The 18,356-nt window shown below is 40.7% G+C and overlaps 2 protein-coding genes across 6 annotated transcripts in view; one reads left to right on the top strand and one right to left on the bottom strand.

Annotated features, from left to right (window-relative positions):
- The window catches only part of mms22l (MMS22-like, DNA repair protein), a 21,813-nt gene extending 11,622 nt beyond the window's left edge, over positions 1-10,191 (top strand). The window contains exons 16-26 of the mRNA XM_016523440.1: positions 4,632-4,819; positions 5,070-5,220; positions 5,303-5,433; positions 6,776-6,915; positions 6,993-7,149; positions 7,284-7,453; positions 7,582-7,793; positions 7,925-8,091; positions 9,060-9,156; positions 9,239-9,406; positions 9,534-10,191. Of these exons, the coding sequence (XP_016378926.1) occupies positions 4,632-4,819; positions 5,070-5,220; positions 5,303-5,433; positions 6,776-6,915; positions 6,993-7,149; positions 7,284-7,453; positions 7,582-7,793; positions 7,925-8,091; positions 9,060-9,156; positions 9,239-9,406; positions 9,534-9,609 (1,657 nt within the window). The 3' untranslated portion in view covers positions 9,610-10,191. The remainder of the gene's footprint in view (positions 1-4,631; positions 4,820-5,069; positions 5,221-5,302; positions 5,434-6,775; positions 6,916-6,992; positions 7,150-7,283; positions 7,454-7,581; positions 7,794-7,924; positions 8,092-9,059; positions 9,157-9,238; positions 9,407-9,533) is intronic.
- A 1,953-nt stretch (positions 10,192-12,144) lies between these two features.
- The window catches only part of klhl32 (kelch-like family member 32), an 18,214-nt gene continuing 12,002 nt past the window's right edge, over positions 12,145-18,356 (bottom strand). For all 5 annotated transcript variants that reach the window (XM_016523443.1, XM_016523444.1, XM_016523445.1 and 2 more), the window contains 5 exons: positions 16,276-17,002; positions 16,107-16,165; positions 14,578-14,770; positions 13,189-13,283; positions 12,145-13,105 (listed from right to left, as the gene is read on the bottom strand). In XM_016523443.1, the coding sequence (XP_016378929.1) occupies positions 12,944-13,105; positions 13,189-13,283; positions 14,578-14,770; positions 16,107-16,165; positions 16,276-17,002 (1,236 nt within the window). In that variant the 3' untranslated portion in view covers positions 12,145-12,943. The remainder of the gene's footprint in view (positions 13,106-13,188; positions 13,284-14,577; positions 14,771-16,106; positions 16,166-16,275; positions 17,003-18,356) is intronic.

Below are 18,356 nucleotides of genomic sequence, written 5' to 3'. Positions count from 1 at the left end.
ATAAAGCAAATCTGCAGGACCTGGCAGTTTTTGCAATGTGGTCTGAGAAAGTCAGCTGATCATCAATCATAACTCCAAGGTATCTGGCTGTTTTTGAAGGCGTTATGGTTGATGTGCCTAACTGGATGGTGAAATTGTGATGAAACGATGGGTTTGATGGAACCACAAGCGGTTCTGTCTTGGCAAGGTTGAGTTGAAGGTGATGGTCCTTCATCCAGCAAGAATTCATCCAGTTAGACAAGCTGAGATGCGAGCAGGTATCAACGGATCATCATGGATGGAATGAGAAGTAGAGTTGAGTGTCATCAGCATAGCAGTGGTAGGATGATTAGAAAGGATGAGTTTGGAGACTTCTGCCTCAGAGAGTGAAGAGAAGGCTGTGAATGAGTATATGTTTGCTGGTAAGATGTGCTTTACAGATTGTGGTGTGGAAAATTGTGCACTGATGGTTTTAATTTTATTAATGAAGAACGTGGAAAAGTCGTCAGCTGTTAGAGTTGATGAAGGAGGGGGAGGAGGAGGACAAAGGAGGCAGGAAAATGTTTTAAAGAGCATGCGAGAGTTAGACAAATTGTTAATTTTGTTATGATAGTATGTCCTTTTAGCAGTGGAGACATTAGCAGAGAAGGAAGAGAGGGGTGACTGATACACATTAAGGTCAATAGTATTTTTTGATTTGCGTCACACCCTTTCAGCAGCCCTGAGCTTAGAACGATGCTCGCGGAGAACATCAGACAGCCAAGGGGCAGAAGGGGTGGTACGGCCTGGCCTGGAAGACAAGGGGCAGACAGTGTCTAAACAAGATGTAAGAGTGGAGCAAAAAGTATCGGTAGCACTGGTAGCATCAAGAGATGATAACTGTTTAGGGTGAGGGCGCGAAGATGAAACCATAGCAGATAGCCAGGAAGGTGAGAGCGAGTGTAGGTTACGTCAAAAGATGACATGTGGAGGGGTATGTGTTGTGTCAGGAACCATGTTGAGGTTAAGAGTGAGGAGGAAGTGATCCGAGGTGTGCAGTGTTTTTTTGTGTGTAATTTCACCGTGGTTCTGTTGTATCGCTTTTTATTAATGCGTTTTCACTGACACAATTAATGCGTTATTATGTGGTTCGGTAAATTGAACCCTGGCTTCATTACGGCTGTTAGGTTGGAGACGGCATGCGCAAGCCTTACGTGAATTAGCCAGTACGCGGCTACGGGGCGATGTAAGGCAGACTGTAACTGACGGATGATTCATGCAGATAACACAGGCCAGGCTCTAGTCACGCTCTAATTCTCCTCATCGCATTCCCTGCCACGATCCTCTGTGTGTGTGGGCAGTGAGATCGCAATGGTGAACCCTGCAGCACGGTGGCGTCTTTGCCAAGTGACTAATCGAGTTCTCGCCAATCGATTAATCCGGTTCCTTCCCGCTGCGCTTTCACCGTGCACACCGTCTCCCCTCAGGAGAACGGAGAGCATGGTTACACTGAGCGTAAGAAGGGAGGTGGTGAGAATTATCTCTGTTTCTATGTTTCTGTTCAGCACAGCAGGGGCTGTTTGTCAAACTCATTTAAGAACACAAAACTGTTTTTATTCATTTAAACTATTAGGACAAAATAGCTTTAAAAGGATGCAAGAATTGTAGTGAATATAGACTGAAGGTTTATTAATGAGTTGAACATTTTCAGTGATTCACCTCTTTGACTATTTTTAAAGAACTAACAGGGTTACATTACATCACCGCTATGAACTATGATTTTCTATTGTTAGTGAGTTGCAGATGGTAACTCCAGATATTCTCATTCTTGAGAGCTTTTGTTTGGATAAAAACCTGTGTGGTGCAACATGAGTCATCAGTGTTTTTGATGTTTTCTAGGAAGAGAATGACATTTAAAAAAAAATTTGTCAATATTTAGGAGTACATTTGCACAAGATTTTCCAGAGGGGGGAAAAAAGTGTAAAAAAAAAAATGCTTTGGACCAAAATGTATTGGGAAAAGTGCTGTACAAAATCAATTGAATCATTTTAAATTAGTAATAAATAATTAGTAATATTTTCTAGTTTCTTCATTTAGTGAGAGTAAAGACATTTCTCATTTCTGGAGGATCACATGGCAATAAAGATTGGAGCAATGGCTGCTGAAAATTTTAATGAGATAAATTACATTTTAAAATATATTCAAATGAAAATTATTTTAAATAGTTATATTCCACATTCAAAAGTTGGAAAACCCCTGAATTAGCATATAGATAATACACAAGTTAAATTTTTATTTCAGTAGGTCTATGACTGTTGCTTTGAAAATTTAGCTAGGATTCATTTTGCTGTTAATTAATATTTAGTATGCTTGCATTACATTAATTGTACCGAAATGTTCCCTAGAGCAAACCGAGCCTACAGCCTTACTGATGGGAATTTCACTCAATAACTCTTCACTACACAGTTCACCCTTCAAACGTTGACGTTGATAGCCTAAAACCTACAAATGGTTTGACATATTTAATATTGAAATGAAAAGCGAAATGTTTTCTTCTGTTTTCACGAGCACACTAGCATATTGATTAGCCTCAGAGCTTATAGACAGACTAAAAGCCACAAAACTTGATTTGGATTTCATGGCGTCTGTCCCCACTCTAGTATGCCTACTTGCTATTTTGAAAGCCATATTAACTCATATTGTAACACATGCATGGTCAGAAATAAGCACCATTGCTTAATGTCACAGTGAAGGACGTGCTCCTCCATCAACGGGGTGTGTGTTGAGCGATACGGAGATATCAGAGTTTACGCACAGTGTCAGATGGCGTGCTTATGATGCTTATCTGAGTGTGTGATTCCGTGTGTCAGTTTACACGAAGGCGCCCGGCGTGATCGTGTAAGTCGGTGTGTACGTTCCAGAGGTGTGTGTTCAAAATCTGTGCTGCAGTCCGGGGAGAGATTAAACGAGTGTTCAGATGGTACGGGGTGTGTGCGTGTAAGATGCCGCAGTGAGGGGATTAAGTGGGGTCTCTGACGATGTCTTATACAATGAGGGTTGATGGGTGTGAAAGGCCCATTCCGCCGCGGTAACGAAGCTAATGAATTCACTCTCTAATCGATTGTCTCAGCTCTCCGTGGATTAGATGCAACCTTGCTGGAAGGCGCAATGGTGTGTGCATACACACGTGACGCTCGCCCCGGCCCTTTCCCGGCGCTCTCACTTTCATCGCTGAGAATGACAGGACAGGAGGATCATCTCCAGTCTAAATGAGATTACAGCCCCTTCAGCTGCTTATCTGAGCTAATGCCAGCCGCTGCAGAGCCAGACTCGTGCTCTCAGCCTCCCATTCAGACCCAGCCTCACAGCTACCGCCAGGCCACGGAGGAACCGCTTGCCCCACACCAGCACACTCCATCTAATCCTCTGTCCGGAGAGATGAGGAGAATTCACAACGAAAAGAGGGCAGAGGGGGCCGGAGATAATACAGACAGTGAGAAAGGCCGCAGTCACATTTAAGAAGGTTGAAAAGAGAAAGGAAGATTTAAATAGTATGGACGAATCTGGATAGATGAGATGGGGGAAAGAAACACAAGAACTGACTTTAGGAAGAGAGGGCCAATTATTTTGAAGCTCCTCACACTTGTAGTCTGCAACAAAAAGCCAATGACACTATGATAAATTTCAAACTTCTGAGTCTAAAATCTGTCCAAGCAGTCGTCAGGTGTGTGCACTGTCCTGATTATGGGGGGGAAATGGGAGGGAAATGGGAATGGCAATGGAAAACAACATCAAACTGCTCCTCACATCTGTTTAACCATTGTCTCATATATTTTTCTTATTATTTTTAAGCTCCTTTTCTTCTTTATAGTACAAAAACAGACTCACACTGCTATTAAGCGAGTTTCTTTGAGAAATTTGGAGACTGGAACCAAGGGGGTCAAGGCTGGATAACACATACTGTAGTGTATGGATTTATGAAAGGCATATTAGCTGTGTATTCAAAATAGCAAAATAGTATAAAAGTAGCATTTTTTTTCTTTTTTACATATATTTATATCATATAAATATCTAATGAATATTTTATAGAATATTCAAAGGTTTGGGGTCAGAAAATTTTTTTTTTTAAGAAATGTATTTTAGCAAGCATTAAATTGATCAAAAGTGACAGTAAAGACATTTACAATGTTACAAATTATTTTTAGTTCAAATAAATGCTATACTTTTTAACTTATTTTTATGAATATAATTGCAAAAATATTAAGCAGTACAGCTATTTTCGAAATTAAGAAATGTTTCTGAAGCACCAAATCACCATATTAGAATGATTTCTGAACAATCATGTAACAATGAAGACTGGAGTAATGGCGTAATTTGCCATCACAGGAATAAATTCCTTATTTTAGTAAATAAAAAGTTGCCTTATTTTTGATCAAATAAATGCAGCCTTGTGAACATAAAAACCTTCTTTCAAAAACATTTAAAAAAAACATTTGCTATGGTATTTAGAATATTTATATAATATTTTACCGCTATCAATTTATTGTAGATGGTTATTCCCCGTTTTGTTGCTTCTGGAGGGAATAATTGCATAAAGTGCTCACCAACACGAAAAACTGCGAGTCTTCAAGTGTGTGCTTGGCATTAATTTGTTTTTCCGTTTCTCTCTTTAGGAGAGTTCACCAGCGCTGTGGCCAGCCGTCTCACTCTGTCGACTCTCTCAGTTGGGTTCCTCTCCCCAGCGTGGCAAAAGAGCGCCACCAAGCGGTGGCAGCGGCGCTCTGGTCCCACTTCTTCCCCTTCCTTTGCAGCATGAGGCTTTCCCAGACCCCCCCGCCACAGCTCGTGGATGCCGCAGCAGGTCAGGGAAACGGAGAAATTGAACTCTTGTTCTCTCAGGGGCTCTCTTTGCATGGCTGCCTTTTCTCTGTGGGCTCTGAATAGAAGGGAATTGTATGAATGTGCAGTCGTTTTGATGTACACATACAGGACAACTCATCAGTGTGTTTTTTTTTTTGGGGGGGGGGTATTGATTTTGAGAAATATTATGACCTGCTCTCACTTTCTTGCTCTATAAGTGTAGCTATTTTAAGGGTATTTTATGCTATTAGGCTTCACACTGTTGGCATTAGACATGCCTGGCTCTGCCCCTCAAAACCTACAGCCCCACCCCATCCAGTCCATTATGCAAAGCTTCGGCTGGGATGAAATGCTCCACCCCCTGCTGGTAACCCACTATCTAAATCACCTGCTGCAAAATGGGTGAGTGTCTTTTCTCCATTTACTCTTTCTTCCGGTGCATAGTTGGACTGGTTTTACTGAGCTCAAAAATTCTCTCTCACAGAGAGCTGGTCAGTTGGGTCAGCTCTGGGCCAGGTTCAGGTTCGGCCCAGGCTTTATGTGTGCGTGCCTGGATCCGCTGTGTTCTACAACAGTACCTCCATAAAAGCCAAGATGCCCCAGATGCAAGAGCAGGTACAAAGAGCTCATCAAGTCATAGCGGACATGGTATGGCAAGTGGTTAAAGGGATAATTCACCTAAAAATGACAATTCTGTCATCATTTACTGAACCTCGTGTAGTTCTAAAACTGTATGACTGGTTTTGGTTTTTGTAAAAACAACCTGATGTATTAAGAATTTTACCAGTAAAATTGTCACTATCCTACACTTTACACTTAAGTCCCTTTCAGGGAAATTCAGTTCACTTATAGGCCTTTTTTACGGTCTGCTATTTTGGTCATGCAAGACCACTGCAGTCCCAAGTTTATATAAGAACTAGAGCCTATAACAGCAGCTACAGTGACATGATGATATTTACTAATTGTCAATTGGCTCAATTTTTCCTAGAAGGTGGGACTTAAACAACATTGTGTGTGTTTTTTTTCTCCATTCGTAATAATGAGTAAACCATCTGTGTGGGATACATCCAGTCTTTTTTTTTCCCAGTCGGTAGTGGTTCTTCTAACATTTTATGACTTTTGGCAAACCAATGTAAAAGGTTAATTTATGCCACCTACTGGACTGGAGTGTGAAGTGCTCTGTGGTGCACAGGAGAGGAAAAAATCAGCCACCATGATTTTACTGTCAAAATTGCTTAGAGGGATAGTTCACCCAAAAATGAAAATTGTCATAAATTACTCACCCTCATGTCATTCCAAACCCGTAAGACCTTCGTTCATCTTTAGAACGTAAATTAAGATATTTTTTATGAAATCCGAGAGCTTTCTGACCCTGCATAAACAGCAATGCAACTGAAACGTTCCCAGGCCCAGAAACATAGTAAGGACATAATTAAAATAGTCTATGTGACATCAGTGGTTCAACTGAAATTGAACCAGTGCCAGTTGTGTTGCTGTCTATGCAGGGTCAGAAAGCTCTCGGATTTCATCAAAAATATCTTAATGGACAAAGGTCTTACAGGTTTGGAATGACATGAGGGTAAGTAATTAATGACAGAATTTTCATTTCTGGATGAACTATCCCTTTATATATATCAAGGAGTTATGCCCAAAAACCGACTGGAGCACAGCACTATATAAAGGGCTAAAGTGAGTCGCAATGTATTGCGATCAAATTCACTAATCCGGATATTCAATTAAGATTCAATCGTCTTCGAAGAAATATATCTACAGAAGAAAAAAAGCCATACAGGTTTGGAACGACGTGTGCATTAGTAAATTATGACTAAATTATGAATTTAAATTTGTTGTACGAATTATTCCTTCAACCCTAATTTGCTCACAAGTGATAGCGAATCGGTATTATTAAAATGATTTGGGTGTGTCAGAGAGAGCAGCTGTGGTATCGTGTGTACAGGCAGAAATCTGGATGAACAGCTGGCCGAGTTAACCAGACAGGTTCTCCGACTTCCAGAAGTGGAGTCTGTGCTGCAGAGAGCAGGCCTACATCCTGCTGCTGCCAAAGATCCCAAACCTGCAATGGCTGTGTTCATCAAGGTACACGCACTCAAACCAGAAGCTCTAACATATAAGCCATAATGTATCTCCAACACTGTGTATTTGTAATTTACTAGGCTGTGGGTCGATCATACTGTGAGCTCCAGCTCCTCTCTGAGCGTTCTTCAGCGGTGTCCCGAGCACTGGAGTATGTAGGAGACATCCTCAAATATATCAAGCCTTACCTGCTAAACAAGAGCCGGGAGGGTCTACAGCTGGCATACTGGACTGTAGGTAGGTGATATTTGACACAGTGTACACTATCTTTTGTTGAATGTTGTTTTTCACTTGAAAATGCAAAGGTAAAATGGTTTGCAAACAGCACTTTGTGTACTATAAGCTTATGGTGGTTTTGTACATTTTTTCAGGCTGCTTGGTCAAGCACTGGAGCCACCTGTTGGCCACCTCTAAAGCTCAGCAACTGCTCTTCCGCATTGTAGATGTGCTGTTACTGTCCCACGCTCTTCTCCAACAGGACAGTGGAGGACACACTCAAATGCTGTCAGCCCTCAAAGAAAGCCTGCCTCTGTTCCTGCAGGTTAACGCACCTCCAAATCCAATACATACTCTGTATTCAGACTATTGAAACCTTTCCCTGTATCCTGAGGTCATTGTTGATGAAGTTCCCTGTCTTTTTCATAACTAAGATTGTCTTGGTATCTTCAGGGTTTGTCAGTGGCAGTGAGTGTGTCCCAATCTCAGGGGGCGTACCTAAAGCAGCAGCTGCACAGTGTCATTTCCCAGTACCTGAGCCGCTTTCTCCCATCCACACCCTCTACTGGAGCGGTGGTCAATCATCCTGTCCTGCTGGCAGCCTGCGAATCAACACCCACCCCGCAGGGGGAAAGACTCAGGAGGAGCATTCTGCATGTGCTGAGGTATGAGTCATGTGATTTCATATTTATATCTAAATGAACAGCAATTTTAAAAAAAATCATATGTAGCTTCTTCATAGTCATGAGTATAAAAGGAGATGACCAACCTTTTAGGAATAACATTGTCTCTGCAGAGAGAACTTCCTCCAGTTTAAAGGTCTCGCTCCTCCCCCTCGACTCGCTGCTGTTCTCTCTTTCCTGTTGGAACTCCTGAAAAGGAACAATGACCGAGATCCTGCTTTACTCACAGTTCCACTTCCTTTGGTGCTGCGCTGTCTGATGCTGGTCAACGAACCACAAGGTAGACAAGGATCATATAAAGGCCCATTCACACCAAGAACAATACTGTTTATTCTAACGCATTCTGTCACCTGCACCATGCCATTTCAAGTCATTGGCTGTTAATGTTTTTATTGTTCATCAGCTAAAATCACTCTGAAAGTGATTCCAAACATATGATTCCTCTGTATGATACGATTCCTGTACCATTCAAAAGTTTGGGATCAGGATTTTTTAATGCTTTTGAAAGAAGTCTTAAAATAACTGTTTTCTGTTTTAATAAAAATCAAAAATGTCATTTATTCCTGTGGTGGCAAAGCTAAATTTTCAGCACCCATTATTCCAGTCTTCAGTGTCACATGATCTTTCAGAAATCAATCTAATATGCTGATTTGGTGCTTAATTTTCTGTTTAATATGTGTGTGGAATCAGTGACACTTTTTTCATGTTTCTTTTGAATAGGAAGTTAATAAGCACAGCATTTATTTTAGATTTAAATTTTTGTAACAATGTCAAAGTTTTTACTGTAACTTTCAATCAATTTAATGCTAAAAAAAAAAATAATCTTACAGACCCAACCTGTAGGGTAGTTTGTGTAGTTTTTATGTGAGCTCTGTTATTCTCTTGGAGTTGATGCGATTTCGGTTTTTTTTTTTTACTTTATGATTTTAGTTATCATTATAGCTCTTTATTTGTTATGCATTAGAAATGTTACCTCTGCATCATTAAAGTGGAATATTACGTTTTTCTTGTGGCCACCCACATTACCCACCAGGCCCAATATGGTCAGCCTTTGCATCTAAAGGCCCACACTTTATTTTGCCAAAACATTAATAACACAAGTAAGTAGTGAGACATCGCTTAAACATTGTAACCCATCAATTAGAGAGATCATCTTTTATAAAGACCTCCTAGCTCCCGATAAAAAAATTAAAATGTAATGTATTTCATTGTTTTTATTTAATCAAATCCCTGTTGTGTTTCTCTCAGTAAAGAGGCTGAGCACAGAGGTTACGCAGCTTATTGTGGAGCGGTGCACTGCTGCAGTAGGAGAGCAGCCATGTGAACACACCACTACTATTCTACAGTAAGTTACCCACATTGATCAGTGCTGCCTTAGAAACTATAGTCTCTCGTTCTGTTGTTACCTATTTTTTTTTCTTTCCCAGGGCCTTCGTGGAAGAGAATGAAGGTGTATACGACCAGCAAGTGTATAATGTTCTAGAAGTTGTCGCTGTCCTTCACCCCTTCACAGTGACGGCTCTTATTCCCTTTCTGTCACTGAGCCTTAGAAAGACAGAGTGCAAGAGAGGTCTGGGAAAAAATACCTCACTCAGGTACAGCAACAGTAACCTATATGTCAACAGAAACTTAAGCTAAAACCAGCACTATCCATTAGCATTCCCATTTGCTTTGTACTATGCTTCATTTTATCCTTCTTAAAAATCTGTCTTATTGTTTTAGGAATGGCTATAGGAGGCTGCTGGCCCTGCTTGGAGACAGTGGACAGGCTGAGATGATTAGTTTAGAAGAAGACTGACTTGCATCAACTGCCTGCCTGCATCAACTCTCACTACTCTTATGTAAACAGTGTACATGGTGTAGACTTGATAGTGAATCCATGTATGGATATTGTGAGTTTGTTTGAATACCCTGTGTTCTGTGATTTGTTGCTGGCTTCTGGAATCAAGCTATGTTGGTAGTGTGTTAAGGGATACCCCATAAAGCCCCAATACTAAATACTAAAAATGTTGATAGTCATTAGTCCCTGTTTTATACATAAACCCTCTTAAGCCTTTAAAGTGCACCATATGTTTTCTGAAGGATCGAGGGGGGCCCGCATCAGCTTAGGACGGTCCTGGTGGCAAATATGATATTAATTGTATACAATAGTTAGGTAAACAAGTTAATATTAAGTGACTTATATTTTAGACACAGTAACTGCGTCCCATGTATTCAGCCATGTAGTGTATGAATTTTATAATATTATTTTGTCATTAATAACCAGAGTCTGACAGCCCCTCCCCCTTCACGACATAAAGCTGCGACAGTTGAGTGCGTGAAGTGTCCAATATTTCACTTTGTTTTTTTGGTTAATGCATCGTGTGCATCGTCCGGGTATTTAAAGTGCACTTTTTCTTTTTGAATTTTCAGTGTGAACACACTACTCGCACTATTTATACTACAAAACATCATAGAATAGTGCATACGTACGTGATTTGGGATGCACCTGTTGTCTGTTTTTTGCTCCATTTCCCCTGCAAAAAAAAACTCCAAACAAAAATAGCAGAACGCATCTTCAGGCAAACACCTTAGAATTTAGTTCCTGAACAAATCCAATTTTGAACAGATTGGTTGAGCAAATGATTTAATCCATTTAGATCCAGTCAGTCACTTGGGCCCTGTCCCAAATCGCACCCTAAACCCTTGCGGTCTTCCTCTGGGTCCACATTTTTGTGACGTAATATTTTGACTGCCGGGTAGAAGTCTGCCTTGGAGCTCGCCTCGGTGCAGGCTCGGCAAAAATGCGCAGCGCGGGAGTATAGCGACGGCAAAGGGCACTGGAGAGCACCCTTCTGAAAGCTCAAATGACACACCCTACAGTCTGGTGGACTTAACGGACAAGTGCACATGGCGGCCATTGTAAGTCCACAAGACCAGAAGTGCACATGAAGTGTGCCAATTGGGACAGGGTCTTGGAGGTTGCTGAATGAATCGGTCCTTTTGAACAAATTAAATGATTCAATGACTTATATTAGTGACTGTTACCACCTACTGGCCGTTTTATATTTAAAACATTTCATATTTTCAACCATTTTTATATCTATATTCAAAATGGCATATTTAAACCAATAATCTCATAATATTGTATATGCAATTATAATAGCAGTGTAAATGCATTCATGTCACCTCAGCTCCATGTCAGTGTCAGCTGCAAGACGGGCAGCGCTGTACAAATAATACATTTTACACGAAGCTACTCAAACCACACCAAGAGAGCTAGAATAAAGATAGCGATTAATCGGAAATTCGATATTTTTACCCATCACATCTAGAAAGAGGCTACATTAAGTTGTCATATGGTCTACTGCTATCAATCAGCACTTTTCTGGCAACTGCACAGACTAGTAATCAAAATCAGTCATGAAACCACAAATATGACACCTATGGCTCCCTCAATCACCTTCACCCCAAACCTTTCCTTTAACTATTCATACTGTTTGCAATCTCCATGCAATTCTGGGCACAAATTGCCTGGAGCCTCTCATCACTCTCTACCTCCTACCCTTCTTTTTTCCCCCTCTTCTCCATCCCAATCATTCCTTCCATTTCCATCTCAGCTCCCCGGTCCTCTTGCAACAGGCACGCTCGCACCTCGCCCCGCAGTGTGGCACAGGCATCACACTTCATTAGAGCAGAGCCATCAAATGAGCCGCACTGTCTCTCTCACCTCAGTCGCCGCATAGCTCCGTCATGTCGATCTTTCATTCTCTTGAGCTAATCAGAGTAACTATTTTATACGGTTTAACAGTTATGAGGTACGTTACTACCACTAATAGAATAATAAGTGTTACAGTAAATGGTGACATATTAGCTTAGTTCCAAAATTTAGTGAGCTGCCTTGCTATTGAACATATATATTGAACAAAATTACTAAGACCTACATTTTATCTCCCCTGCCATATTTTATTAAGTTTCTCACTGAGTCTGTGAGATTGCTTTACCTGCTTACTGCAAGGTTCCCACATCCATGGAAAAAATGAAAATACTCGGATCTGGAATGTCATGAAAAACGTTAAAATGCTAGTCTATAAAATAGAAAAGCCATAATTTTGAATATTTGACAAAAAAGGGAAATACTTTAGATTATAAAATAGATTATAATCTTACCTAGCAATCACAAATGACTGGACAACTTTCAGAAATTCAGCAGTAGAAACCCTAAAAAATAAAGCTTCTGGGAATAAAGCTATTGCTTGTCTCTTGTTTGTTTCCAGAGAATCAATGATTCAAGAACTCACTATTGTTAATCATTATTCCACAACTGAAAAAATGTTGTATTTATTAGAGGCATTATGTTAAAAAAAAGTGTGCCCTTACATGTTTTCTTATGGAATGGGTTTCTGGTGGTGGGATGGAGAACATTCAAGATGCCGCCATTGACGCAGATTGTGAAGATGCTGTGTGTGCATTTGTCGTGCAGCTGTGGTCATTCACATTCAGTAAACAATTGTACGGTCTTCATCCTGAGTTTTGATAAAAGTACAGTTTGTCACAGGCTGAGAAATGACATGTGAATAAAAGCGGCAGAACATTAAGGTCTGAATGGAGAGTGGATGGAGTCCTAAGAATCTATGAAAACAGGTCCTTAACACTTCGGCCATGTCCCAAATGCCACTCTTGCGTATTTCTTTTGATTTAATTCTGCATGGATTGTTGAGTAAAGTTCACTGTGAGGTATGAACACCCTTTTTATGTTAAAATGATAAATGGGACAACCTGCAATCTTGTGTACTTGACGGACCACAGGTTCACATCAAGTGCACCATTTGGGACTGGGCCAAGAAGTGGCTCTTTATCATTCTGACAGATTTACACGCTGCTTGTTAAACTGTATTAGCATGGTGCAGCACCACAGCACATCCAGTTCAGAAATGCATGAATGTCAGTGAAGCTTGACAATAAAAAAAACTCTTTAAACTTCTTTTCGAAGGTTTCCACATCCATCAGAACACTGGCTCTACGAGATCAATGTATGATCAACGACAGTTTCATCCACCAGTCACAATTTGTGGAAGTACAATAGGCTCTCACATGATTTCATTGGTTCATAGTGTGTTTGTGGGAATGCCCTTGAGTTATGAGCGGAAAGGTTAGAGAGCTCCTATCCTGTGATGTGGCACTTGTAGGGTCTGCAGGTTGGGGCAGGTGAAGTACGGTGCAGGCAAGAAACATGTCGCCACTCCATTCGAAGCAAACGGGAGCGTCGGCCCGTAAAAAACCTCCTCTTTCCCCTTGGTGCTCACATCTAGCACCTGCCAAACAGACAAATGATGGCATCTCAACACTAATTATCCAACATGTCATTCAAACATATGCACCATTCAAGCCAACTCACCTGAATGCAGGCAAGTGGTTCATTTGTCCAGATTGAATATCCACCAACCACATAGATTCTGTCATCATGGACAGACACTCCTGCCTCATTTTGGCCTATAAGGAGAATGTAAAGAATATTACTCAAATAAAAGCGAATGTTTTATGACCCCTTTAAGGCACTGTGGAGACACTTTTTCTTCCAATTTGAATGTATGAATCTTTATTTTGTAATCTTTTTTTTTTTTTTTTTTTGATTGATGACTTTAATTTGTCTCCCAAGTCTGTGATTCTAAAAACTTATTACCAGCTAAACTAGCTTCCTTTTTGCACATATTCCTATCAAAAGTTCATAGTTATTGAAGAATAATAGTTTAATAGGTAACATACTGCACAATGAGAATTTATAATATGCTACCATTAAAGGAGTAGTTCACCCAAAAATGAGAATTTGTTGAAAATGTACTCACCCTCAGGCCATCCGAGATGTAGATGGGTTTGTAGAGATTCTATCAGCTGATTTTAAGAAATTTTGCATTCTATAACTTGCTCACAGATGGATACTCTGCAGTGAATGGGTGCCATCGTAGCTAATAAAAACATCACAATAATCCACAAGTAATTCACTCCAGTCCATCAATTAATGTCTTGTAAAATGAAAACTACATGTTCGTAAGAAACAAATCCATCATTAAGGCATTTTAACTTTAAACAGTTGTTTCTGGCCAAAATTCATAATAACGCTTCCATTGACATATTTGCTTAGAACTGTTTTTTTAAATGGTTTAGACCATTTTCACTTGTAAACAATGCTTGATGACTGGAGAAAACAATATTATGGATAGAGGCACTCATATTTTAGCCATATTTGAAGCAACGGTTTGAAGTTAAAAACATCTTTCGCTTCACAAGACTATTATTGACGGACTTGAGTCGTGTGGACTACTTCCAGATTATTGTGATGATCAGCTGGTTTCAGTCTCATTCTCATGCCACCCATTCACTGCAGAGGATCCATTGGTGAACAAGTGATGTAATGATACGTTTCTCAAATCTGTTCTAATGAAGCAGCAAACTCATCTACATCTTGGATCACCTGAAGGTTAATTAAGGGATTGAGGGAGTTAATTTTCAGCAAATTTTCATTTTTGGGTGAAATGTTCCTTTAAAGCACCATGTAAATATCACAGTATATGAATCATTCAGTGCCATATTAACTATCCTCAACCATCACTGTACTATGGTATCACCTTAGTACTTTTGAGAGGGGTGCCAGTAGCACTAATGCAATGTAGTGCTTCAAAACAAATACAGTATATATAGAAATGCTAACTTTTAAAGAAAGGAAAAGTGTTCTGCAAGAATAGTTGAATAAACATATCTATTACATGGAGTGTGTGTGTGTAGTGACCTGTGAGGAGACTGAATGTGCAGCGTGTCCACTGGTCCACGTCTATGTCGTAAGAGTCAATGTGTCTAACCAGGATGCGGTCATTGTTGTAGTCTAGATCGTTCCCCCCCAGCACATACAGCTGCCTTTTTACTGCCGCCATCACATGGTACACCCTCCTCTGCAACATGGGACTGCGTGCTAACCACTGATTCTATGACAGAGAGGGAATTACAAAAGAAAGAGAAACACTTTCATTAGTAAATAATAATAATAATAATTAAATAATTTTAAGTTATAGAATTAACTGAAACATTTAACATATTCTAGTGCATGTGTGTGTGCATTTATTTGTGACAGGTGTGTGTATACGCAGAGATTGCACGAGCAGTGGTGAGTGAGAGTGTGAATATACACGTGTGTGTTTGGCGACCATCTGTTGAGGGTAGTGTGGGTGGGGGGTTGCTGTTCCTGGCAGGTGAATGCAAAGCCACTTTGAATACCAATGAGCCTCTGCCTCCTGTTCTTTCCTCCCTTCTTCTTTCTTTATATCTCTCTTTGAAAAATACACAGTTGCAGTGACCACAGAAGTTCTACAATACTTATTCTTATGTCTTTTTAAATGTAACATTAATAAATTACAGTGGTGTGTAGAGGTTGGTTTGTTGTTGTTTTTTATTTTTTGAGCATTTGCTCAATGTGAATTAATATTTCATTTCCATTCAATGTTAAATGCAGTTTGTATGTTACAGGCGTATGCAACACCACTGACTTTAATCTGGGTAGATGCCATATTTCATTTTTCACAAATAGATGCACAGTCCTTTCAATAGGTTATAATGTTTTTACTTTGTTGTCAATCATTTAGCTGACATAGCACTAAAATATGTCTTATTAAAACAATCCTTGGTAATACAAAAATATAATGTATAATACATTGTAACTATAATATGGTAACTACATCGAGGTGTATTAATTATTAATATTTTTTAACCAGCAACCATTAGAGTATTTTTTTAATATTTATATTAATGTATTAAAATAAGTTACATTATATTTTTAGTAACTAAAATAATGCAGTAACAAGCATATTGTCTGTATTTTGAAGAAAGAAGTCTCTTACGCTCACCAGTGCTATATTTATTTGACCAAAAATACAGTAAAAACAAAAATATTGTGCAATATCATTACAATTTAAATTAACTGCTTTCTATGTTAATATATTTTAAAATGTAGAATGTTTTCAAAATTTGCCAGTGATGGCAAAGCTCAATTTTCATCAGTCATTCATCAGTCGTCAGTGTCACATGATCCTTCAGAAATCATTCTATTATGCTGATTCTAATATTCTGAGACCAAAGACTTAAACTACTTCAGTCTGTGTGCATTGAATTTATTTAATACACGAGTTTCACAATTTGAACTTTTCCAAGACATTCTAATTTATTGAGATGCACCTGTGTATATATATATATATATATAGGGGGTTTATAGAGGAGGAAGATGCACTACCCAACTACATTAGACTCGCATAAATACCAATATATTACCTGTCCTGGGTCATACACCATCAGTCGATTCTGGTACTGAGCTGTGTTAGTGACACCACCTGCAGCAGAAAGAGCCATCATTATATGTTAAACTGATTCTAGTAATGCTTTTATGTCTTGGGCCTAGAACCTCTGATATTGGGCTAAATGTGAAGTAATGTATTAGTACCTGAGACCCAGAGCAGCCCGTCCGCCACACAACCTGCATGACAGGACAGCGAGCGGTCAAACGGTTGCACATAGGTCCACTTGTTTCTCTTAGGACAGTAGCGCTCCACACTGGGCAGAACCTGCCTCAGTTCGTTCCTCCCCCCGACGGCGTAAAGATACTGTCCCAGAGCTCCCAGCACAAAGTGCTCCCTGCACGCCTTCATCGGTGCAATATCAGTCCAGCAGTTCACCCTCGGATCGTACCGGCACGCCGTCCTCACCGCACACGTCCGTTCGGTGGCGTGTTCCACCTCCCCGCCGGCCACGAACAGGAAGTTGCCCATAACAGCCACACAGTGGTGACTTCGTCCAGCAGGCATAGGTGCCAACTCACTCCAGTTCGAACCCCCGGCAACGCGTAAGTGCTCCTGCGCAGAAGGGTTGAAGAACCGCAGTTCCCGTACGCGGCTGACCTCCCGTTTGCGCCCGCCGACGATATACAGGGTCAATGACTGAAAGCGGGGTGTGGTCCGTGCCGTCTGACGTAAAGGCTGTGCAAATACGGACCGGTGGTAGTCCAACGCCTCCTCCACAAGGGCGGCGACGGTGCTGCTGGAGTTGAGGAAGGGGTGGCTGTTGGCCACACAGTGCAGGGCGGAGACCTCCATCAGGCCGTAGCGCACGTGTTGCAGCAGTTCCTCCATGTACTGGTATCTGCAGTCGTGCTCCAGCCAACGCACCAGAAACTACAGCAGGGCAGAGTGGCTCATCAGTATTCAGCACTGATTCAGGATCAGGAGATCACACTGCTCATATTACAGGCTGCAGCTCACACCATCCACACAATACCGTCTGTAAACGCAGGGCCAACGCTTTGTATCATTGCATGCTAATGCTTAAGATATTGTGTCTCATACAGTGATGAGAAGACAGCTGCAGATGAGATGGGGGGGGGTCTGTGAGCACACACACACACACGCGCAGGAAGGGGGCCAACACTTTTTCACACCACTGTATTTGTGAATTTTGGCATCAAAATATTATAACGTGCAATATGAGAAATGTATATTCATGTATTATGGATTATAGACTGTTCAATTCTTAATGTTTTTAAACACTGATTAACTTGAAGTGAGCAACACATGATTATTGCATGCACAATTAAAGATCTAAAATTGGCCGAAATATTCAGTATGCTATAGTATAATATATGATACAATGGTATACGAGTCTGATTAATTAAAAAGTCTGTAATCTCGATCGATAACCGTTGGTACCTATATATGGTGCATTCCTAAATAATTACACATTTACATTTTAAGTGCACATAGGTTTCAGCAAAACCCTCCATTCCTGTTCTGCGCCATTAATCATGTAATGCTTTATTGAGGTTCTGTTTCGCTTTCTTCCTTTCTCTGAATTTTTTTTTTTTTTTTTCAACCCTCCTTTTCACAGCCAACAGAAGAGAAGAAAGAGAATGAGTGAGAGTGGAAAACGAGAGAGGGAGGGAGAGAGAGAGAGAGAGAGAGAGAGAGAGAAAGAGTGAGGTGTGCCTTCTCTGAATTTTTTTTTTTTTTTCAACCCTCCTTTTCACAGCCAACAGAAGAGAAGAAAGAGAATGAGTGAGAGTGGAAAACGAGAGAGGGAGGGAGAGAGAGAGAGAGAGAGAGAGAGAGAGAAAGAGTGAGGTGTGAGCGAGGCAGCGTCTGTTGACTGTGAAGGTCACACTGGATCAGAGAACTTCCTCGGGGCAGAAAATAAATGAACTCCCCCACCCACTCCCGGACGGAGAAAGACAGACAGAGAGTGAGTGCGAGAGAAGAAAAAAAGAACGAAAAAAAAAACAAAGAGGAAGAAAATGTGATTTCCAGAGCGTGAGACTCAGAGAACTCTGCATGACGATGATTGACAGCCAAACTATATCGAGGGTAGCATTGGCGGGCGCACGTTCGGACCGGCGGACGGCAGCACCAGCCCCTGTGCCCATCACGCTTCCGTCTGATGCCCAAATTAACCTTCTCTGCAAAGTGAAGGAGGCCCAAAGCAGCCTAATCAGGGCCTGATTATGGTAGCAGCGACTGGTTAAAGGGTCAGGGGAAT

This window comes from Sinocyclocheilus rhinocerous, unplaced genomic scaffold (genome assembly GCF_001515625.1).
Source record: "Sinocyclocheilus rhinocerous isolate Xijiao unplaced genomic scaffold, SAMN03320098_v1.1 scaffold300, whole genome shotgun sequence".
Classification (NCBI taxonomy): domain Eukaryota; kingdom Metazoa; phylum Chordata; class Actinopteri; order Cypriniformes; family Cyprinidae; genus Sinocyclocheilus; species Sinocyclocheilus rhinocerous.
Note: the sequence above shows the minus strand (reverse complement) of the source record. Positions and strands in the feature narration are given on the sequence as shown.